At 38.4% G+C, this 24,632-nt stretch overlaps 1 protein-coding gene across 1 annotated transcript in view; it reads right to left on the bottom strand.

The window, feature by feature from the left end:
• LOC6036188 (uncharacterized protein DDB_G0283357) overlaps nucleotides 1-24,632 on the bottom strand; it is a 196,758-nt gene that overhangs the window by 18,577 nt on the left and 153,549 nt on the right. Inside the window, 2 exon segments of the mRNA XM_038260663.1 lie at nucleotides 12,187-13,471; nucleotides 16,845-16,953. Of these exon segments, the coding sequence (XP_038116591.1) occupies nucleotides 12,187-13,471; nucleotides 16,845-16,953 (1,394 nt within the window).

Here is a 24,632-nt window from a genome sequence, read left to right as displayed (position 1 = left end):
CATCAAAGAAGATAATATCTCTGAAATAGTAGGAAATAGAGAAAAATGTTGGTTGTTTGTTGACTTAAGCCTTACAATTTTAGTCAAAATATTGAATAAGGCACTGGAAACACCAACCCTCCCCCCCCTTCACATTTTTTTCCTAAAATGATTTATGAATGACCCCTATATCTCAGCTCAACTATTTGTCCGATTTCCAAATTCGTCAGGAGTTTGGAAGAGTACTTGAAGAGAGTCCAACCACGGTTCAAACCGCTGTGCTGTAGCTCAGCGGTTCTCAATCATGTCTTGGCTTAGTACTATTTTTCTTTTTGATTTAGCTACTGGTATCTACCCCAACTAAATGAAAATGAAATGTTTTTTCAAAAGGTTTTTTTTTATTTTCCAAATCTAAACGTATTTTTTATATCAAACATGAGATTTGAATTAAACAGTCTTTTAATGGACTTACTGCAAACATAATATCAATATGTAGTATCTGACGGATGAACTATTTTTCACATCGCTATGAATAAAAAAGTGATTTTTTTAAACTTGAAAAATAAACTTAAAAAGAATAAACAAAATGTTTTTTATTTGAAGATTTAAAATAACTATTAAAAAGTTCTTGTGATTTTTTGGGGAAATGGATCGTTTTTAAGTTAGCCGTTTTTATTTTCCAGTTTAACTTTTTATATTCATAATTTTTAAGATTTTTCAAATTTTAATCACGTAACCCTAGAAACAGGCCACTTTTATTTTTTTAAAAGAGCATGAATGGACTTCAACAGTTTTTTTTAATCAAAAATCAAATTATTCGCTCTACAGAATTGCCTTGGCGTTCTCGATTACGAGATTCCTGTTCGAAGACTTCATTGTTGAGGCAATTGCAAACCTCTTTTTACAACTTAGTTTCCATCCATCATGGGATTCGAACTGACGACCTTTGGATTGTGAGTCCAACTGCCGACTCCACCGAGACAGGACCCAGGGAGACGACTCCTACACCTGGATTGAGCTAACGACCTAACCTTTTTTTAAGGTTAGCCCGGGGTCAACATTTACTTCCCGTCCAACGAAGGCGTGATCAGACAAATCTCGTCTCAAAATTTGCCACCGGGACCTTCTGGGAACGAACCCAGGCCGACTGGGTGAGAGGCAACCACGCTTACCCCTACACCACGGTCCCGGCAATATAATTTTATAGAAAAATGATATTAAAATTTTCAAAATATTTCATACAAAAACATGAGAAAATAGCAGTAAACATCGGTAACTGGGCTGAGAATGTAACCCAGCTACCGAATGCTGCTCACTAACTGGGCTGATCGAAAAATGACGAGGGGAACATCGATGCATTATGTTTTGAATCAAAAATTAAAATAAAAATTAACTCATAAAAAATGTCATGAAAGTTTGAAACTCTTTTTTTATTTGTTGATATTAGTTTTTGCATCCACTGACTCTTTAAACATTTTGCTTTGTTATTGTTTTTTGACGTTTGTTTGCTTTTTAACTGCGCCCGATTACAAAGCAGCCCAGTTAAACAGCACCCAGTTACCGAACAAGTACTATCAACAATCAAAACAATAAAAAAATTGATCTTAATTTATTTATCTTTTTGCAAAATCTTTAATTAAGCAACAACAGGTCGGAATATAGAACAAAACAAGAACAAAAAAGGATTTTTTTGGAGTGGAACTATTTATTTTTTCAGAAAAATCTTAACAATTTTGTTGAAGGTATGGGGAAAATCTCAAAAAATATTGGGAAAACATCGCTTTAGGATTTTGGCAGCAGGTGGCGCTTCTTGTAGGAAATTGAATTTCCTACAACTTTGTCGAAGGGTGCAAGATAGAGCGTCAAATTTCCCGTTCCGGGAAAAAAAATCCTGGGAATTCTCGAAAATATATATTTCCCGTTTCCCCGGAAATATGTTAATTTCCCGGGAATTCCCGAAATCCATCTAAAAGTATACATTTTCCTAACATTTTGGCCCCAATGTTCTTGAAATCTGCAAGAAAAATGATGAGAGAACCTAACTTGATTTTATTATTTATAATCTACTGTTAATATTAAACTCTCAGCTCGTCTATAAATTTCATGCAAAGGTTTATTTCAGATAATATTTATTTCTGAAGCATTTTAATAAGGAATAATTCTTGCTTATTTGTTGGGCAACAAAAAATACGCTATTATGGAATGAAATTAAATTTATCTTTTGGAAACCTTTTTAACGACATTTGTTGTTATATCATATGAAAAAAAAAGTTCACTCCATCCGGCAAAGATCAAGAGATTGAGATTTTTGAACGTTTTTGTTTACTGTTCAAAATGATGTAAATTGAATCGATATAATTAATTTTATTAAAAGAAATAACAGTTTGTAGTTAAAAATTTATAAAGCAAAAGAGTTACCAAGGGCGTAAGATGGTTAAAATGAAAATCAAGTATCATTTAATTTAAATCATTTATTAGGCTGAGTACCAAGCAACAAAAACCATAGTATATATGAAATTATGAAAAATCTTTTAAATCAACTTCAAACTATCAGAGGTGCCCAAAGAATGCACATATTTCAAAAACTCGCTTCATATATTTGAATACTCTTAAATTGATTTCATGAAATAGTGATTCAAGGAAAAAAGCACGAGAAGTAAGATTTTCAAGGTTAATTCAATGATTATCTAATTTTTAACTAGCTACATAATTTCTGCATGATTTTGTATGATTTTTACAAGCAATCAAGCCATTAATTGATCCTCACACTCATTTTGACTATTAAAGAAGCTGTTTTATACAGTTTCGCTGCAAAGTATTATTCAGAAGCAGGATCACAATAATTTTTGATTAATTTTAAATTTCCCGGGAATTCCCGGGATTTCCCGGGAAATTTGTTGAAAATTTCCCGTTTCCCGGGAAATTTGTAACCCCGGGAAATTGAACGCTCTAGTACGCTCTATTTCAAAAGGTCTAAACATTCAATATTAGTCCTTTTGAAATGTTAGTCTTGATTAAAAAAATGAGGTATTGGTTTCGAAGCGTGAGCAAATATGTGCACTTCTTAAAATAAATAAAAATGAATATCTGCCACTATTTTCAAAAAAGTTACCTAAAAATGGCTTTATCTTGAAAACGGTGCTCTTTATCTAAATTTCCCTGAAGTAATTTTTGATTGCAAATTCGATTTTACATAGAAAATCGAAGTTTTGCGACCAAAATTTCGATTTTTTTGAAAAACAAAAACAGTAATGATTGAATAATTCATTACTCAGTCAAAGATTTTTTGCAGCTTGGAAATTTCTGGAAAGTTTACATTTGATGTCCCTTTAAACATATATGTTTTTTTACAAATCAAGATTTAGTGACAAAAAGTGAAATTAAAAATAAGCAAATCAGCAAATCTACAACTTTGCTGAAGACACCAAATCGATCAAAAAATTCTTTTAAAAGATACAGATGTTTGACACACTTGTACAATTTTGGCCTTACTGGGGTGAGAGGTTACCTTGCTAACCACTACACCACTGGACCCGGCTACTAATGATATGCAAACTTGATTTTTTCAACACTCTTTGTATTTATCCAGCTGGTTAAACTGACATCGGGCTGTCCTTTTCGAATAGAAAAAAAAATCCAGGATGTTTAAACAGATAAAATTTTCCCAAAACCAACAAAAACACATTCAAACCCACCCACATGCATGGCTAACAGAGTGCTGTAAAATTTAAAAATTCAAACCCAATTTTAAACACATCTTCTTCGGGTATGTTTCCGGCTTGTAAACATCAACAAAAATCCTTCTTCACACGTTCCCCACACGATCATCAAAAAAGAATCCAACTGCTACTCCAGGGGGCACTCCTCATTCGGCAACAAAATTATGCAAAATTCATTGGAGTTGCTCCCTTCCACCCATAAAGCCGACTGACATTTGAACGATGATATTTGCATATGGTAATTTGTTTGTAATTTGTAGGATTATTATATCCCCTTTTATCTCCTGCTCTCTCTGCTTTCCCCTCCAAAAAAGCTGAGCAAAAGCTCACAGCTTTAAGCCGTACTGCATAGAATTATCCAAAAAGGGCGCCGTTCTTGAATGCCGGGGGCGAATTTTCTCGACCAGGAACTCTCCGTCATCACTCATGTTGGTTTGTTATCGTGCTGAGACGGTCGAACGTCGGAAGCCGGAACCGGATTTGCAATCATGCTTCTCATGATACAATTTTCCTCTTCCGTTCGTAGCATAAGACAATGCTCCCCTCTCAGTTTTTTTTTTCTTATGCTAATGTGATTTACTTGAGTTCTCCATCCCTCTTAAGATTTGCGGATGCGTCTGTCGAGCAGTGGAAAAAACTTTGGGGAAATTTTCGTGCAGCTCAATTTCCGAGGGTAACGATCAAACGAAACAATAATGGCTTCATCACTTGTTCTTCCACATGTACCTAGTTTGGGGGAGGCTGTCTGCAAAATGTTTAACGAGCTAAACTTTTTCGCGGAACACTTGTTCAGTTACTCGTTATTACGAGATATAAATCTTCTTTTTTTACGAAATTTGAAATTTATTGAACCTGATAAATAAAAGTCTTCCACCGCCGTCAACACTGATTTTGAACTCTGAAAAGTAAATTTGTTATGAAGATGACGGCCATGCTTTCTTCTCGAATGAAACACACACCACTAACCTACTGGTACCGCTTGTTGACCAACATCCGCGACCGCGGCAGCTTGCACTTGCTCAGGTTGTGCAACCGGTACTGCATCTCCGGAGCGCGAACCTTCGCCACGACGCCCTCCTTGATCAGGCCCGGATCGTTCGGCAGTACGATCGCTTCGTCGTACCGGTTGACGTCCTGGCCCTCGGCACATTCGGCGCACTGCTGCGTCGTGACGATCTCCTCGATGCGAATCTCCTCCTCCGGGGCCCGGGCGATCGGTTTCTTCAGGGTGGAGTTGTCCAGTGTGGCCGGGCTGGTGTAGACCATCGCGAGGACTTCGTTCAAGCGGACCTCAAGGGCGGCCAGGAAGCGCATTACGTTCTGCTTGGTGATTTTGCGGTGTTCGCCCAGCAGTCGCATCAACTCGGTACGATCGTAACCCACAATGTTGAGAATCTCGTCGATTTGTTCCAGCTGGGAGACCACGAGGAGTTCATCGTCTTTGAGGGAATTTTCCAACTGCTTCGATTTGGTCGACTCCTCTAGCAAGGTTTCGTGCAACTCTTTAAACGACTTCTCGTCTTGAGCTTCTTTTCGAAGTTTGCGCTCCTTCAAGTCGTCCACGTTCTTGTACAGTTCCACCAGCGTACAGTTGAGCTGTTCGTACTGGAAGTTCAGCTCATTCAAGTAGTTGAAATGGGCAAAGAACGTGTCCTCCTGCTTTTGGTACTTCTCAATCAGCTGCGACACCTCTTCAACCTTGCAAAACGACTTTGTCTTCTCGATGATCCTCTGATACAGCTCGAGCTTCCTCGTGTATTCCGCCTTCATCAGGTTCCTCCGCCGAACCTCCCTCACATCCAGATCGTACATCTCCCGGTGGAACCCTTTCACACGCAAAAACTCGTGATTCTTCCGATCCGTATTGATCCTCCGCTGCAGCTCCAGCATCTCCTGCCGCTGAGCCTTCTCCTCCCTCGCACGATGACTCTTCAACGCGTCAATTTTGTGGCACAGTTCCTCGCCCTGGTTGAACGCCAAGATCGTCCGCTCGATCATATCGATCAAGAACTTCTTATCGTACCCCAGCTGATCGATCATTCGTCGCCAGTGCTGATGAAACTGCTTCCTATCCACCAGCATGTCCTTAATGACCTTCCTCAGCTTCCGATTCCGCGCAACATTCACCGCTTCCCGCTTCTTCGCGTGATACAGCCGATTCTCCAACGTCGCCAACCGCTTCTTCGCCTTCGCCACCCGATTGTAGTAAAAGTAATCCGACTGCGACACCTTCTGCAGCTCCTTCCGCTCCCTCTCCAACCTTTTCATCTGCGACTCCAAATGTCGAATCTCCGTCCGTATCCCCCCGATCCGCAGCTCCAACTCCTCCTGCATCCTAACATTCCGCTCCACCTCCCCAATCTGGCCCTCGTACCGCCTCACGTGACACGGAGCGTACGCGACCTGCACCCGCACCCCAAGCTCCCTCTTCTCGCGCTCCAGATACTTGAGCTTCTTCTCCAGACAGCGCATAATCTGCACATCCTTGGAGGCGGGAGCGGTGCTGGCGAGGTTCAGGTACTGTCGCTGGAGCCGCGTGATGTCCCGCTCGAACACGCGGTCCACCTTGAGGCGTTCCTCCGGCGAGAGGTTCTCGTCGACCTCGGGCGCGATCAGCAGGGCTTCCTCGGACATGGTGATGAGAGTGGATGGTGGCCTTACGGGATTTCGTTGATTTGGTGAATTAATGACAGTTTGGGTTATTTAAGATCCAAGTAATCTTCCGAAAACTTTTGTTCAGCTCAGTTCGTCCTTTTGTCGACATGATCGTGTCATCTCAGTCACGACGTTCTGGAAGGATTCTAGCACAGTTAATACAGAGCTGGATATTCTTAGAGCAATCTAGCAGAAATGTTTCATCAGTCTAGCAGGATTCTGACAGAACCAGCTCTGCTAGAATATTTCGTTACTGGGAGCTTTTCGCACCACCATTTTGACATTTCGAGGAAAAACACTTTTTAATCGTTGTAATGTTCGACCTTGAATAAATTAAAACTAGAGCACGCAATTTAAGCAATACACAGCAAAAAATAAGTTGAATTTTGGAATGAAATGAAAATTTGGTAATTTGAATATTACATATTTCTTGAGTAATATTACTAAAAAAATGTGTAAAAAAGTGAACCTGATGAATATTCACCAAAATCTGATGAAAATTCATCATTTTCTGATGTAATATTACACATTTTTTTGACACAAAATCTGTCACCATTTCCTGATGAATATTATCATCATTTTTTTCTGTGTAACAAACACATTTTGTTTGGCTGACCATTCTGGCTTTGTCCCGAAGATTGGTTGAATTTGGTTGCCGAAGTCCCGAGTTACAGTTAAAAATGTTTACAGAAGTCGGGGTATGCACGTGTGTCAAACGCGTTCTGAATGAACTCTCTTTGGCCAGTTGTCGCACTTGCAACAACTATAAAGATGTGTCAAGAAAGCACGATCAGATCGAAGCTTCATTCATATAAAAAGTGACAATAATGCACGGAATTTTCTCGGTCCCGGTTTTTAACTCAAATTGGCCCAAAATGCACGTGTGACAAGATTAATATGAGTAATTTTTTTGTGCATTTCAAGTAAAAATTATCCAAAAACCCTTTTTCTTATTTTTAAAACAACGGGAGCGGATTTACAAGGTAGTTAATCGATAGAATTATTGTCGATAATATTTTCGTCTAGAGATGGGCTTTTTTGAGCGAACCGTTCTTATGAACCGGCTCAAGCTAAAGAACGAATGAGCGACCGCTCAGAAAAAATGAGCGGCGGTTCATTTTGTGAACCGGTTCTTTTCAAAGAACTGTCAAATCAAAGAGCGAGTCGAAGAACGAACCGAACGAGAGCGAATGAACGGAAAGAACGAACGGAGCGCTTGATAAGCGTCGCTCGCGCCGTCGTCGACGTCGTCGAACGGCGTCGTTTTCGCTCACTCTTTCGTTATTTCGCTCTCGCTCATTCGCTCTCGCTCATTCGCTCTCGTTCGGTTCGTTCTTCCACGCGCTGGTGGTGACGGTGCTGTGGAGAAAAGAGGGGAAACTAGGTTGTCTCCGGCCGCCTCATGCAGGGTTACCAGGTCAAAATTAGAAAAATCTGGCAAAGTATTGATCAAAAATCTGGAAAAATCTGGCTGACGAAAATCTAACCATTCTCAATGGTGAAGGGGAGGGAGGATATGAATTATTTCAAAAATTAGAGAATTCAGGTGGTTTAACTGATTTTATGACCTCAACAATGTTTAATAAACATTCCCTCTAAGAAAAAATCATTCAATTTTTGTTTTATTTTTAATTCAATTCGTTCATTTTAATCAAAAAGTTGTTCAAAATCAGCATGAAGTGAAAATTCTGGCAAAATCTGTCAAAATCTGGCACTGAGAAGGATGAATCTTTATTCTGGCTAACACTTGAAAAATCTGGCATTCCCAGATTTATCTGGCAACCTGGCAACCCTGGCCTCATGTTCCAACATTATGGCGCACTTTATGCTTGTTGCTAGCCTGTGTCAGGGCGCCTGTGATTTTGAATCAGCTGACTGTCGCCAGATGTTGCATGATCTCATTATGTTAATATCGATAGATTTCTCAAATGTTATGTACATGAAGTTGTTACACGCATTCGAACATAATTAGTATGCTAGTTTAAGATTTTAATCCATGTATTGGACCGTTTCTGATTTAAAATGTAATTTACCACAGCACATCACACAAACTTGGCACTCTTTTGTGGTAATTGTTCAATAGATTTATTAAGGCATTTTTTCAGATCTTCTTTTTTGACGCTTGTTTTGATCATTCATTTGCTGTCATGAATAAAAGTTGTTCTTATTAAACAAAAAACTGCATTTCAAGACTAATTTATTAAGTGCAGCAAAACGCTACCTCAAATATGCATGTTACTGAACACCAAATTAAATCTTTTGTTTCACAAAATAATGGGAAGATAATTATAAAATTGATAATTCAGCTAACTTTTCATTACTTTTTACTTTTTACGATTGAAAGCAATAATTTGGTTGAAAATATTCACTTCTGAAAAAAAACTCAAGTTTGTTTACCTCTCTATGAAAAAAGTTTTCGATATTTGTGGATTTCAGAGATCAATGTTTTTCTTTTTTTCATATAAAACTTTTATATTTGAAATTCTTTCCAAAAAAGGATAAAGCAAATCGACGGTATTTTTATGTTTTATGGACGATCTCCAATCTGTTCAGAATAAGTGCGATGAAAACATATATTTTTGAATTATCAATCAACAAAAATCATACGAAGTGTGACACTCATGGATACTCCATTGGTCGTTTGAAAAAAAAAAAAATCTAAATATTTTGAGCAGTTGTTTCAGCTCATTCCAGTCTATTTTCTGACTTTGAGCGAAATAAGCGGATGAGCCGTTCAAAAGAGCCGCTCATTTAAATGAGCGAACGAAAATGAGCGGCTCACAGAAATGAGCGGTTTTGCCCACCACTATTTTCGTCTAACGATAAAGATAATGGTTATCGTTATCGTCGAGATAATCTATCGTTATCGTTATTTCGATAATTCTATCGCGATAATCTTATCGCCGATAACTCATTTTTTTAATCTTTCTTTAATTGACTTAATCCATCAATATCATGTTAAAATTTCAATGCATTCACGTAAACTATATTTTTTGATAATGTAGTAAGATTCAAAGCATAATTTCTAAAATTTTGACAAAATATCGTGTTTTTTAAAAGTACTAAAATTTTTAATAATATGCAATATGGGTATCAAACCATTTGAAATTTTGCATGCATTTTCACTGTTTTAGAGTTTTTTAAATGAAATACTTGAATTGTCACACCGTATTTTCTCAAAAATACTCAAATTTTATAATTCCATATAAGGGTACCAAACGATTTAAAATTTTGCATGTATTTTAACTGTTTTAGAGTTTTTTGAATAAAATACTCATATTTTCACAAAATACCGTGTTTTTTTAAGCACTCAAATTTTCATGATTTGCTATATGTATCAAACGAAGCGAAATTTTAGCTGCTTTTTCATTGAAAACTTTAAAACAGATAAAATACATGCAAAATTTCGAATCGTTTGATAATCATATTGCAAATTATAAAAAATTAGTATTTTTGAGAAAATACGGTATTTTTTTTTAAAATATTGAAGTAAATATTTCATTTGAAAAACTCTTACACAGTTAAAATAAATGCAAAAATTCGACTCGTTCGATACCCATATTGCCAATTATAAAAAATTTAGTATTTTCGAAAAATACGGTATTTTGTAAAAATTTGAGCATTTCATTCAAAAACTCCTATCATTATCGTTATCGAACCTCGATTATTTTATCGTTAACAACCTTGCGGACCTCGCAACTTGGACTCCATTCCAAAATTGATACTGCCTATTTCATGCTACATTGCAAAAATTCTCATCAATTCTCAGAGGTTCGGAAATTTGTTTCTCGCGTGACAGCCAGATTAATCAACAATAATTAATCTTTATCGAAATTCGATTACTAAGGGTTAAGCATTTCGCATTTTTCAAATCGTCCCCCCTGCCCATCAACCTGTCTTACAATCATTATTTTCACGAATTACATCGTTTCTAATTGGAAAACTGTAAAAACTCGAGTCATGTAACGAGATAAACTCCTCACCCCCAAAAACTAAACCCAATTTTGTCGGTCATCATCCCCCTCATCATCGAGTTGGTGGCGCGTTTTTCTGGCGTTTGCCCTACTTTGGAATCCGGTAGGTTCATCATTTCCCCGTGTTGGAACTCTCCATATTATCTCCCCAAACCCTCAATTTCAGCATCTCACGATGAACTCGACAAAAGCAGGCTTCCGCAAGGCAGTTCTCCAGAATGATGGATCAACCCACTCCATTTCCTCCGCCGTAAGAAAACACGATTATGGCGTTATTTAGTACGATTTTTTTTTATTGATTTTCCCCCTACGATGAAAAAGCAGCTTGAAGGAAAAACGAGCAGTTTATTTTGTGTCGTGAGCTTTCCCAAATTGAAAGCTGGCCCTCGCCAGGTTGTTTACCTTCGAGATTTATCTCATCACTCGCTGATGAAGAAGCTGGGGTTGATTTTATTCCCCAGAATTGTAGCCATAGGTAGGTTTGGAATGGCTCAGTTTATTTAGCCAACACAGATGAGCTTGTTGACGCGGAGATTCCGGGAAACGATCAGATAAATTTTTGATTGGATAATTTCGATGGTTCTTTTCGCATGAGGATGAATTTTTAATGAAAAGGCTTTAACCAACTGTTGTCAAACGAACGGGGTCACTTTTTAATTTGACACCCCTTTTACACGGAGTTCACACACACTACTGAACGTTTGTTTTGATACTGTGCGTAAGCGCCGTGTAAAAAGTGACAGTTCGTCACTTTTTTGTTTGACTATGACCAACCAACGGGGTACAAACTAAAAAAGTGTCAAACAAAAAAGTGACCAACCACCGGGGATTGAGTGTACACTCAACCCCCGGTGGTTGGTCACTTTTGCGTTTGACACTTTTTGGTTTATACCCCGTTGGTTTGACAAAGTAAACCTATAAAGTGACGAACTGTCACTTTTTAAACGGCGCTCACTGTCAAAACAAAGATGTCAGTTTCGCAGCATTTTGTCCCAGCGTCCTCTTTTCGCTAGATGGCAGTGCCTTATTTTGCTGGGCACAAAATAGGACACTGTTAGTTTGCCAGCACCAGAGCTGAAAATGTCAGGGGTCCTAACTCGAAAATCGGTGACGCTGACTCGAATTTTTGGGATCCATTCACTAAACCGCAAAACCGTGACATAAACAAACCCGACTCAGTCGTGAGTGCCCTAGCTCACTGAGCAACTGCAATGCGAGGCAGTAGTCGACCAACGCTCATTCGACGTTGCACGCACACACATAAAGAAACAAGTTTTTACACAAAAAGTTGGTATTTATGCGTGGAAATGTAATTTTGAATATAAGTTATGGTTGTTTTAAGTGTTTTGCACAGTCTAGAACCATTCAATTGTTTAAAAATAGTCAAAATAGTGTTTAGAGAGGATTTTACGAGTCAGTCATACGACACGAATTGAGTGAGTGTAGCTCATTTTTTCACGTCTCTCATTCTCCAGCAGCCGACCGGCACGAGTCAGGCGGCAGTGGTTGAACGGACACAGTAGGCTTACAGTTAGATGCTAGCAGTGAACTGACATTTTGGTTTGCTTCATGTGTACGCTGGGTTGGAAACATTTTGCAGGCCTGGCCAGCACCATTTTCCACCTTAGCTGATGCAATTCCAGATGGCAGCACCGTGTATCGCCATCATCCTATAAAATCGCTGCCGTAAATAATTTACTTTTACAACTTCCAGCACAACCCTTCTTCCCGCCCATCCCAAATCAGAAAGATCATTGCTGAATTGCCAACCATAAACGACGACAACAACCACACTTCCTCCCATAAGAAGCTCCGGCGCCGCCCGGTTCACTTCATCAAGAAATAATATCGGCACTTACCGGGTGACGTCCCATCGGTGGACGAGTATCCGGTCGAGTAAGCACTCTCCGGCGAGGACAGCGTCGTGTTGTGATGACCTCCTCCCGGTTGGCCCGGCTGTCCCACCACCACCGTTGTTTGAGCGTGGTGATGATGATGCTGGTGATGGTGACCGTTGGGTTGAGGTTGATGATGGTGCACGTTGTTGTTGTTGTTCACGTGGTTCTGCTTGCCGTCGAAAGAGTTGTTGTTGTTGTTGCTGTTGCGATTCGCAGTCAATTTGTGGAACTTGTTGGCGAAGGTTGACAGCGTGGAGCTGGTGCTGGTTGGGCCACTCTTGCCACCACCTCCACTGGTGACGGTGCAGATTTCGAAGCCATTGTTGTTATTGTTATTGTTGTTGTTGGGGCGATTACTGTTCTTTGACAGCTGTGTCACGGCGTGGCTCTTGGCCGGAATCGGCGGTGGGGGAACCGGGGGATGTTTGCCGTACACTAAATTGTTATTGATACTGTTGTGCTGCTCGTAATACGCTCCACAGCTTCCGCTTCCGTAATGCTGCTGCTGAACCACCACCTGCTGTTGATGTTTGACAATTGGCGCCATTTTGCAAACAACACGTGACGGCTGCTGCTGTTGCTCGAATCCGTTGTTGTTCATGTACAAGCTGCCATTGTTACTGTTCCCATTACCAACAATACTGTTGTTGTTCACCAAGTTGTTGTTGTTCGAGTTGATGGAACTCGACGAGCTGGAACTAATCTTCGTATGCTGGCCTCGTTTCAACCGATTCGCCTCAATGTGCTGCAAATCCTCCAACAACTCATTGCTCGAACTAGTTGCCGTCGAGTAGTTCAACGTGTTGACCATCACATTCCCCGAGGAAATCACTCCGGAACCACCACCGCCGGACGACTTCCGGTATCCTTCCTCCTTAATCCCGTACATGGCGGTCGAGAAATTCCCACTGTCAACACTCTTCGAGTAGTTTCCCCCTGCTTCAAGCGTCCTGAAGCCGTCCCTGGTGATGCTTCTCGGTGAGGAGCTCATACCCTGCTGGTGGTTCTGATTAGGAATGTACCCGTTGCTGCTTAGCTTGTAGCCGCCGCCACTTCCCGACGGGAGTGTTCCGTTGCCGTAAATCGGAGCAGGACTTTGGAGCTGTTGCTGCTGTAGTTGGTAGTGTTGGTGGTGCTGTTGGTTTTGCTGTTGCTGATATTGGTACTGGCGATAGTCGTCGGATCGTGGCGAAAGCGACGGCAACTGGTCCTGGTTCGGCGATTGCCAGCCACGGCGGCTTGTTGTCTGAAAAATGGTATAACGGGAGAGGAAGATGTTATATTAGATGGAGTTGGAAAATGTTGAATGTCTTTTGAGTACGTAGTAAAAATCTATAAAAAAAATGGTAAAAATGATGTTAATTATTGTTTAATAATCATAAAATGTTAATTTTTATGAACAAAACCCATTTCTGTTCACATTTTTTGCATTTTAATGCTAACAAAATTTATAAGACAACATTTTACGATGGATCAACTGTGGTCCCCTTGAAAAGAACTGTAAAGTAGGACTTTTTCTGCCAAGAAGGATCGCGAAGTAAATGTTTAAAAATTGATTTAAAAATAATTTTAAACAATGTTCGTACAAAAGGTTATTGTACTTAGAAACATGAACTTTATCGTTGTGAACAATAATATGAGGGACTTTTTGAATGATCCAATTAATTGAAAAAATATATATTTAAATGCATTAGAATTTCAGTGTTTGCGTTAACCATTACATACCATTATTTAAACAAATATTCATTTTAAAAAATCGAAGATTTTCTAGATTTTATTAATTTTTTATTGTTCCGTAGCATTAAAATAAGCGTTTACTATCTTAACTAACAGGACTCTTACTATCAAAAACATCTTTATCGTTAAAAACCCACAACAATGACATAGTTTTTTATAATCAACCTCAATCTGTATTTTTTTTATCTGAATAGAATAAAAATGTTTTAAGAGTCAAATAATTATTTCGCAGAGATTTGCTGGAAGTATACATTATAAAAGGATGGCATATTTTCTCCAAATTGGTTTAATATTAGGGTAATTCTCCACCAACTCACACAGCAGTTGCCCCGACCCCTCTTCGATTTGCGTGAAACTTTGTCCTAAGGGGTTACTTTTGTCCCTGATCACGAATCCGAGGTCCGTTTTTTGATATCTCGTGACGGAGGGCGGTACGACCCTTCCATTTTGAACATGCGAAAAAGAGGTGTTTTTCAATAATTTGCAGCCTGAAACGGTGATGAGATAGAAATTTGGTGTCAAAGGGACTTTTATGTAAAATTAGACGCCCGATTTGATGGCGTACTCAGAATTCCGAAAAAACGTATTTTTCATCGAAAAAAACACTAAAAAAATTTTAAAAATTCTCCCATTTTCCGTTACTCGACTGTAAAAATTTTTGGAACATGTTATTTTATGGGAAATTTAATGTACTTTTTGAATCTACATTGTCCCAGAAGGGTCATTTTTTCATTAAGAACAAAATTTTTCATTTTAAAATTTCGTGTTTTTTCTAACTTTGCAGGGTTATTTTTTAGAGTGTAACAATGTTGTACAAAGTTGTAGAGCAGACAATTACAAAAATTTTGATATATAGACATAAGGGGTTTGCTTATAAACATCACGAGTTATCGTGATTTTACGAAAAACAATTTTGAAAAAGTTGGTCGTCATCGATCATGGCCGTTCATGGTCACCCGCGACAGACACGGACGACGAAACAAAGAGAAACGCAAAAAGTAACTTTTTCGAAACTTTTTTTTCGTAAAATCTTGATAACTCGTGATGTTTATTGGCAAACCCCTTATGTGTGTATATCAAAATTTTTGTAATTGTCTGCTCTACAACTTTGTACAACATTGTTACACTCTAAAAAATAACCCTGCAAAGTTAGAAAAAACACGAAATTTTAAAATGAAATATTTTGTTCTAAATGAAAAAATGACCCTTCTGGGTCAATGTAGATTCGAAAAGTACATTAAATTTCCCATAAAATGACATGTTCCAAAAATTTTTACAGTCGAGTAACGGAAAATGGGAGAATTTTTAAAACGTTTTTAGTGTTTTTTCGATGAAGAATACGTTTTTTCGGAATTCTTAGTACGCCATCAAATCGGGCGTCTAATTTTACATAAAAGTCCCTTTGACACCAAATTTCTATCTCATCACCGTTTCAGGCTGCAAATTATTGAAAAATACCTCTTTTATCGCATGTTCAAAAATGGAAGGGGTCGTACCGCCCCTCCGTCACGAGATATCAAAAAACGGACCTCGGATTCGTGATCAGGGACAAAAGTTACCCCTTAGGACAAAGTTTCACGCAAATCGAAGAGGGGTCAGGGCATCTTTTCCCGATTTCGTGTGAGTTGGTAGAGAATTACCCATTAACAATGTTAGTAATTCATTAAACTATTAAATTACTTAATCGTATCCATACACATCGTATATCCATCGTATATCCATCGTAAAATTTCGGAACATGTTTTTTTTTTCAAACAAGAAAAGAATTTTATCAGAATTTAGATTTTTTTAAAACTATTGATTTTATCTGGATCTGGATCTGGAAAATCATTGAAATGTTGAAACCATGACTTGTCATTTAAATTTTTATATTAAAATCAAAATTGCCTTCCCCCCTTGATTTTGGTCAACGTCAAGATACACAATCAATAATAAAATGTTTGCATTTACCGGAACAAAACTAAATTTTTTTTAAATAAAATTGGTTTACTTGACCTCATTATTTTTCCATAAAAAATTACAAAACTTCGAGTAGTACTTTCAAACAATGAGCATGCTTTTGCTTTTTGCAATTTGCCACACTTTTTTTTGCTATTTTTGCTGATCGTCAAATTAATTTTTCGACTTTTTTTTAATTTAAATTATTTTTCAGTCACTTGTTTAATGTACATAAGGATAGGTCATTCCACTTATTCGTACACATACAAGTGTAAAACTGAAATCAGTTAGCTATAATTTTAAGTAGAAAGTTAATCGCTGCTCTTTTGAACTGCAACATTTGCTCAAATCAACCAAGTGCACAGTTTGTTTTCATCAATACTATACCATTTCATCTCGACTAGCACTTCAAATTCCTGCTCACACTTTACAGTGATCGCCAGCACAAATTTGATAAAATATTAAAACAATATTTCAACAACTTTTCAACTGTGAAAACTCGCCAACTAGCGACGATCAAAGAGACCTGCCTAGGGCTTCAGCAGAAGGATGCAGCCGGCTCGAAATTGCGCAGCCAGCGGGAAAAAAAACAAACTTTTTCCTTCGAAACTAGAGGTGCGGGGGTATTTCTACTGGAAAGTGGAAGTTTCTCAAACTTTAACGTTGCTTCCGAGTTTGGCTAGTGGGGAGGGAAGCTCATGGGTGAAAATATTATTCTTTCATCCGGTTAAAAGTTTCTCCCAGCAAAGAAAAACTGCTCCTTCTGAGGAGGAAAATGTTAGCAAGAGCACTTTAAAATGAAACGGTATTTTTTGTTGTTGCCAAGTTTAAAGTTTTGCAATATGAAGGTAGCATAAGTTGAAAAGAGAAAGTTTAACTAATTTTGTTGCAATTTTTTCAAGCATGATTTTAAATTATAAGTAATAGCAATTAATATTACTTACATGATTCTGAATCGGCGAAACTTCGCTACGCCTCGCGGGACTTCCGATGGTTGTTGTGGTGCCACCTCGTGCCCGTTGACGCTGAAAAAGAAAATAAGAAAATGGTTTACTAATGATGAAACAGTTTACTGTTAATAAAACCAGAAATTCGATTTTTCTTCTGCATTTAACCCCACCAAGTGGATGTTCTTTCGATAGTTAATTCTAATGGCCGTGCCATAAATCTCAATAATAGGACCATTTTTCAGCAAATTGGCTGAAATTAATTATTTACCGATTGGCTTCTGGGTCGTTTACAACCTGGCGGGGAATCTGAAAATGACTTTCGTGAACTGGTTGTAACAAAATCCTACAAACAAGAACAGGAACTGGAACTTGTGAAAATCAATTTGGGGATCAACCCTTCGTGAACTTTCTTTGCTCGAGCTTTTACCGGTGTCTTTTAATTCAATTTATTGCAATTTTGTCGTAAATCAAGACACTGTCTCACGGAAAAGGTGAAAAGGATCAATTAAAAGTTCGGTTATGTCATTTTGGAAAGTTTCTTTCACTGTCTGAGAGCGAATATCTAAAATTCCTTATATTTTGTACCATGAACCATGAAACTACCTACCATGAAAATATCAAGTTTAGCAACAATTTTTATTTCAATTTAGAAAAAAAAACAAAGAATTGGAATTTTTTCAATTCAATTCAATTCGGTTTTATTGGTGAATAACCAAAATACAATAAATTATTTTGAGGTACAAATCAGAGTTTTGGAGTTCCTTACAGCTGTGTGTTACATCATAACCCATGTTGGAACAGTTATTGCTTGTAAATAAAAGTGTCACCAAGAGTAAGAAAAAAAATTAAAAAAAAACGTACTAAAATTGAAAGGGAAAGGGGATAGAAATAGAGAAAGCTTAAAACTAGATCACAGTTTTTTATCCTTTATAGATGTGCTTGATCATCAGCTCCCCAAGGGCCAGGAATTGCTCCGCCTTGTTACGACAGGTCCGAAACCGCGTCATCATCTCCCCTGCGAGAGAAAAGAACTCTGACAGGGTAAAGAGATCTTCCCCGGTAACTTCTTGCTGGGCCGTATTGCCACTGCTGGCAGCGACCACGCTGGCGAACGATTGCCTCCATCCAGGAGGGAATGCTGAGTTGTCCGCTGGAACCGTACGATGACCAGCTGCCGGCACGGTAACGCTCGTACTTCGCTGAGAAGGGTGGGATGCTGCTGCTTTCTTCTTCCTCTTTTCCTGCTCCTCGAGGTAGTTTTTCCGAGCGCTGCAGCCACGGTAGTTGCTGGTATGGTTACCTCCACAGTTGGCGCACTTAATGCGCGCCTTGGTTTGCTCTGCCTTGTTCCCCAAGTCCGCCTTGCACGGCAGTACACACGCCTCAGGTGTGATTCACCGCATTTCACTCAGCGGGGCGGGATGTTGCAGTTCCGCGAGCCGTGGCCGAATTTCTGGCAACGGTGGCATTGTGCTGCGTCCGACGGGTTCTTTGAGTAGAACCGCCAGTTTACCCAAAACCCGTCCAACGCCTTAGTTCGCTGCAGGTCTTGAATCGTGACGGTGCCGCGGTCGAAGTACAACAGGTACATGGTGTGTGTACCTGTGACTGTTGTCTTCCGCGAGAGGACTTTTATGTCACGCGGTGTTATGCCAGCACCCGAGAGGTCCTTCTAGAGGTCGGAGATCGGGCGGTCTTGGTACCCCTGCAAGACGACCTTAACGGCAGTTTTATGCACGGGGACGAATGTGTAAATCTTGAAGTTTTGACGCTTCAATTTCTCCACAACCAGGTCGAAGTTCTTTTCGTCAAATGTGTAAACTTGCACTGACGACTTACCGATTTTCAGACAATATCTGAGGCCTTCCAGCAACTCGTCAACATCGTCCATCAACGTGTCCAAAACAAAAATTGGAGGTGGTCTAAGTTCCTTTGGAGAATTGTTCTTTTTCGACGTTGACACTTTCTTCCGTGCACGACCATCGTCGTCGTCGTCGGTAGTGCTACCGTCGGTGTTGTTGTTGTTGTTTTCTTCGTCGTCGTTCAGCATCTGGAACTCCTTCCTGATGGGGACGTTGGCGGATGTTGATGTGCCATTGGTCGTAGCACCGGAAGTATCGGAACGGGTTCGCACTGGTGATCTCGGAACGTATCCGGAATGTAGATACTTTTTGTCAATTCCATCTGCGCTCACGCTTCCCTGCGCGATGGTGGCCGACACGGCGTTGGTTTGTTTACCTTTTTGCACACGGCCGGTAGACGAACTTCGCGGGTTTTTCGAGGCCGCACTCGAACTGCCACGGCCACGGCCGGCCTTTGGCATGCTGGAGAAGCAAACTCGCGGGTAATCACAATCAACTACGGCGAACAATTTCGAAAAAAAAAACGGTAGAGCACAGAGCACTTTACTGCTTTACGTAACCAATCAAATTTCGAATAATTTCAACTCATACACTGCCGCTCGAAGCTAGTCCGTCCCTGGGATGGGATAAACAAAGAGAAAAAAACCTATTGTCAAACTAAACCACTTTCAACATGGCCGCTTCTGTCAACCTAAACCAGTCCTTTCTTATGAGGATAAAATGAGAAGTATTGTAATTTGAGTTGAAAAAATAAAAATAAAACGAATTTAAATCAATTTCACAAATAATTGTAAATTGCATTAATAGATTGATTAAAATATTTTCAATTGAAAGGCATTTATTTCTATCGTACACCGAATGTTGACTTATCAGCATTTTCATTTTAAAAAACCATACATTTCATGAACCGACTATTCTTTTGCCCATTTAAAACTCTTGTTATTTTTTTTTTTTGCGCGTTACATAGAAATGTCATCTAAATTGAACAATATTAAACCTGTGTTTCCCATGAAATTAAAATGTGGCGTGAAGAAACAACATTGTAGAACTGGATTTAAAAAGCAAACAAAAATAATGGCCACAGTTTAGCCTATTTGATTTTTTTGCACTTTTTTATTTCAACACATTGCCACAAATTGAAAAACAAACTTTTATGCTCTTTGAAGTGAATGAATTGGTACAAATTTGAATTTTTGCCAGCCATTTCTTTCGGTTCTGACACCTTAGGGCGTGCGACCTAAGGAATGTTAACTTTCTTTAAAGTTGAGTAAAAATTGCCGTTGAATTCGACGTGCTCCTCTTTGGGGAACTGGGAAAGATTAATTTACTTTCTTTGCGTAACGGGACAACGACAGGAGCAGATCAAAAAAAAAATCTCCCCTTCCATTTAATGACTTGCAGGCTCGCTTGCAGACTTTTTAGGATTTTTTTAGATTGATGTAAGAAAACGCATTGAAATCGTATTGCATTTTTCACATCCAAATGAAAATGAAAAATCTTTCATATAAAAAACACATTAAAAATTGAAGAAATGAACATTTTTTGACTCATCTTTGATTTGCCAACCATTTCAAGTAATTTGTATCCGGCAGCTCCTTATGAACGGATCCACCGTAAAACGATGGAATATAAACTCAGGATTCTCCACCGACGTCCAACCGCAAATTTTAACAGCTAAATTAAAAAAAAAATCTGCGAGGAGAAACTAAACAACAAGTCATCCACATGCTTGAGCACTGAGTTGAAAAACATCATCAAGAAAATTTGAATTGTCAAGCTATCTGAATCACAGATTGCTTGATATTTGTTTAAGAACACGATTTTTCTTGCAAAAAACAGAAGAAGAATACAAACGTAAACACTCAATAAGAAGACTCTATCCAGCCGTCCCGTCCCAGGTCCGTCCCATATGTAATTTCGTCAATTTTGAGGTAATAATGCAATTTGGTTCAAAATCATGTAAACTATCAGAAAAACCAATAAAATGTAGTACTTTGTTCTAGAAATCCGGAGATAATCCACTTTTTCGTGAAATTCTAACACGTAGCCTTATGAGCGGGACAACTTTGACACGCGTTTTTCTCGGCTTGCTGTTTTTACATATGGGACGGACCCGATTAGAGCGGCAGTACAATTTCCATTCTACCCTAAATTGGCGTCCTTCTCAAAATCTTTCCTCTCCTTCTTCCACAAATAATGTCTTCATACATGAAAATATCTGGCGCCATTTATGTAGGTTATCAATTTTTTTCGCTCGACCAAATTTCTCCTCCTTTCAGTCCCTCCTCTGAGTCTGGCTTATCTTTATTTCGGGATCACGAAAAGATAGCAGGATAAAAAAATCTATTTTGACCAACCAGACGGCCTTTTCCGGATCCTAGTTTTTCATGTAACTCCGCAGAGGATATGCCGGGGGTGGTGGTGGTGGAAGAAATTTTCCTCGCGTCAGTTGGGCTCCGTTAGCTTCGATAATTTTTTATAAGGATAATTCCCACAAGAGGAATAAACCGGAACGATGTTACTACAGGGTTCAAGAAAAGAAGGAGCTTTTTTCTATTTTCAGGCTATCGAAAAGGATTCTACTTTTTTGCTGGCGAATGCCCAAGACCCGCTCGCACATATGACTGCAGTTTTGTTTCTTTTTATAGCCGCCAACCCCAAGTCTAGAGAGTACGTAGAGTACGAGTACGAGACTTCGTGTTGAGGTTGTTAAGCTTGAGTAATGTTTCCCTCCACCCACATGGACTCCGGGGGGAAAGTTCTGCTTCTGGGACGGTAATCCGGACGGGCTTTTACGACAAAAGCGTGAGAATTTCTCCCCATCCGCCATCGTTTTGTGACACATTTGAATGACAAATCGGCTTGTGTCAGACGTGGGCAGACCAGAATGGAGTGTTCATTCTGGGAAAAGCGTCAATGTGTTGCACATCAATCAGAGGATAAAGGCATGGTGCATTTAAAGTGAGGACATTTTTGCAGACATGTTTTGGACATTGTTAAAGATTCAGTTTTTAAAATAAATGCAATTCAATTCTGAGAATGTGATATATATATTGAAAGATTTTCTAAAAGCCTTTGGGTGAGTTGAAACAGTTTAAAGTTTTATCAAATTTTGAGTTCAATAGTTAAGTTTATTTCCAAGTTGATTGCTTGATCGAGAAAATAAAATAGGCTCAAGAAAATAGAACTCCTAGAACCACAAATACGTAGCATTAAATATACAGTAGCAATGTAGTTCTTCATGCTCAAATCTTTTCTAAAACACTTTAATACTGAGGTCAACTCAAAATACATGATTCTACATTGATTTTCATAGTATTTAGTAGAATTGGCTAAGTTTTTGATGTATGGGCCATTCCAGGTCAAATGAGGACACTTTTGGACTCGACCTTCGCCAATTTGGACCAAACTTGGATGGAATGTTCATCTATCGATAGTTATCATAAATCCCAAGTTTGGAGCTGTTTGGACCATCCTCTATTTTTGGCACTGCCCTCTTTATTGACGATTTTCTAAAATCTTTTTTTCTTTTAACCACAACTTTGCAACTATTTGAGCAAAATTCTTTCTACAGATTGCATTTTATAGAAAATTGTCCGAAGAATTCGATAAAAATAAAATTTTAACCCTTAAATGCCACCTAATATTATATTTTAATGTTTTAAGTTTAAAATTCACTTTTGACCAAAAGCAAAATAATCCAATTTAAAGACTCCCGGGTCTTTTGTGGTCTCTGTTGCAAGTTTCTGCTCATTTCTAGGCCTCCGAAAGTTGTGTGGGGTCAGTCACCCAAAACCTATTTTACGCAAATGGACCGACGTTTTACTTCCCCATCCGATAGAGGAACTTTTGACCAATTCCATAAATTTTTATTTTTGTTTTATTTTATCACCATCGTGTTCCCCGGATTTTACATAATAATCAATGTCAATCTCAAACTAAAATGAACTTTTGAAAAAAAACGGCGATTTCACTGAAAAAAAGTGCGATTTTGCGCAGCTGTCCTATAAGTTCAAATCCGAAATAAGTTTCCCACATATAAAAACCGATGCGGTGATAAAAGAAATATATATGGAAATGGCCAAAAGTGAATTTTTAAACTTTAAACGTTAAAATATAATAATAGGGGGCATTTAAGGGTTAAAATATCATGTTTATCGAATTTCTTGGACTATTTCTATAAATGCAACCAGAAGGTCATCATTTTCATTTAGAACAAAATTTTTTCATTTTAAAATTTCGTGCACTTTTTATTTTTAGAGTGTAACAATATTCTACAAAGTTGTAGAGCAGACAATTACAAAAATTTTGATATATAAATATAAGGGGTTTGCTAGTAAACATCACGAGTTATCGCGATTTTACGAAAACAAGTTTTGAAAAAGTTGGTCGTCATCGATCATGGCCGTTCATGGTCACCCGCGACAGACACGGACGACGAAACAAAGAGAAACGCAAAAAGTAACTTTTTCAAAACTTTTTTTCGTAAAATCGCGATAACTCGTGATGTTTATAAGCCAACCCCTTAAGTTTATATATCAAAATTTTTGTAATTGTCTGCTCTACAACTTTGTAGAACATTGTTACACTCTAAAAAATAACCCTGCAAAGTTAGAAAACACGAAATTTTAAAATGAAAAATGTTGTTCTAAATGAAAAAATTACCCTTCTGGGTCAATGTAGATTCGAAAAGAACATTAAATTTCCCATAAAATGACATGTTCCAAATTTTTTTACAGTCAAGTAACGGAAAATGGGAGAATTTTTAAAACTTTTTTAGTGTTTTTTTCGATGAAAATACGTTTTTTCGGAATTCTGAGTGCGCCATCAAATCGGGCGTCTAATTTTAAATAAAAGTCCCTTTGACACCAAATTTCTATTTCATCACCGTTTCAGGCTGGAAATTATTGAAAAACACCTCTTTTTTCGCATGTACAAAAATTGAAGGGGTCGTACCGCCCCTCCGTCACGAGATATCAAAAAACGGACCTCGGATTCGTGATCAGGGACAAAAGTTACCCCTTAGGACAAAGTTTCACGCAAATCGAAGAGGGGTCGGGTCAACTTTTCCCGATTTCGTGTGAGTTGGTAGAGAATTACCCAAATGAAAACACAACATTTTAAAGTTTTGCAAATAACTTATGCAGTTTTTATACTACGATGCACAAATTATTTCAGCATGGTTTTGCAATGTTAAGCTTCCAATTTCTATGATTTTTTTCCCGGAAAATTCTTCCAAATATCGAGAAAAGCAGGGGGTGCATTCTGCCCCGGGAGTGCATATTATCCCCTCTCCTCTTATCTTAGAAATTTTTAAAGCCTTTTCAAAAATACGTTTTTCAGGATTGGCTTTCCTTCATTATGTATTAAAAAAAAATAAAAATATTAAAATTTACGAAAATTATAAACTAAAAGTGACTATTACTCCAAAACGGTGAACTTTATCTAAAATACGGAAAAGTACCGCAAACCGGGGTGACATTGGTAGCCGGGGTTTTCTTGCTACACAGCTAAAAAAGTAGTAATCCAGCTGCGTGTAAAAGGCCTGGGTGTAAAATAAATATTGCATTATTTTATTCAATTTTATGTAATTTTACACCCCGAAATATGTAGCCCATCAGTATGGGAAACCTACTTGACCGTAATGTCAAGTTCATATATATGTTTATCCATACTGCTTTTCATCGGTCTGATGGCCGAGTGGGCTAAGGCGCCAGTCCTTACAATTGGTGCTGGGTTTGAATCCCGTCGGTTGCAATTTTTATTTTGTGTTTGCAAAAATTGTACATGCAGTGTGTAATATTAAGTGCTTATTTTGACGAAGGTGATGTGCATGCTTTTGCATGCGATTTTACCATCGGATTTTTTGCTGTGTAGGATTTATTTTTTTCACACATTATAAGAGCACAGGAAAAAAATC

The sequence above is a fragment of the Culex quinquefasciatus genome, chromosome 3 (assembly GCF_015732765.1).
Source record: "Culex quinquefasciatus strain JHB chromosome 3, VPISU_Cqui_1.0_pri_paternal, whole genome shotgun sequence".
Taxonomy (NCBI): Eukaryota; Metazoa; Arthropoda; class Insecta; order Diptera; family Culicidae; genus Culex; species Culex quinquefasciatus.
This window is presented reverse-complemented; position numbering and strand designations above follow the sequence as displayed.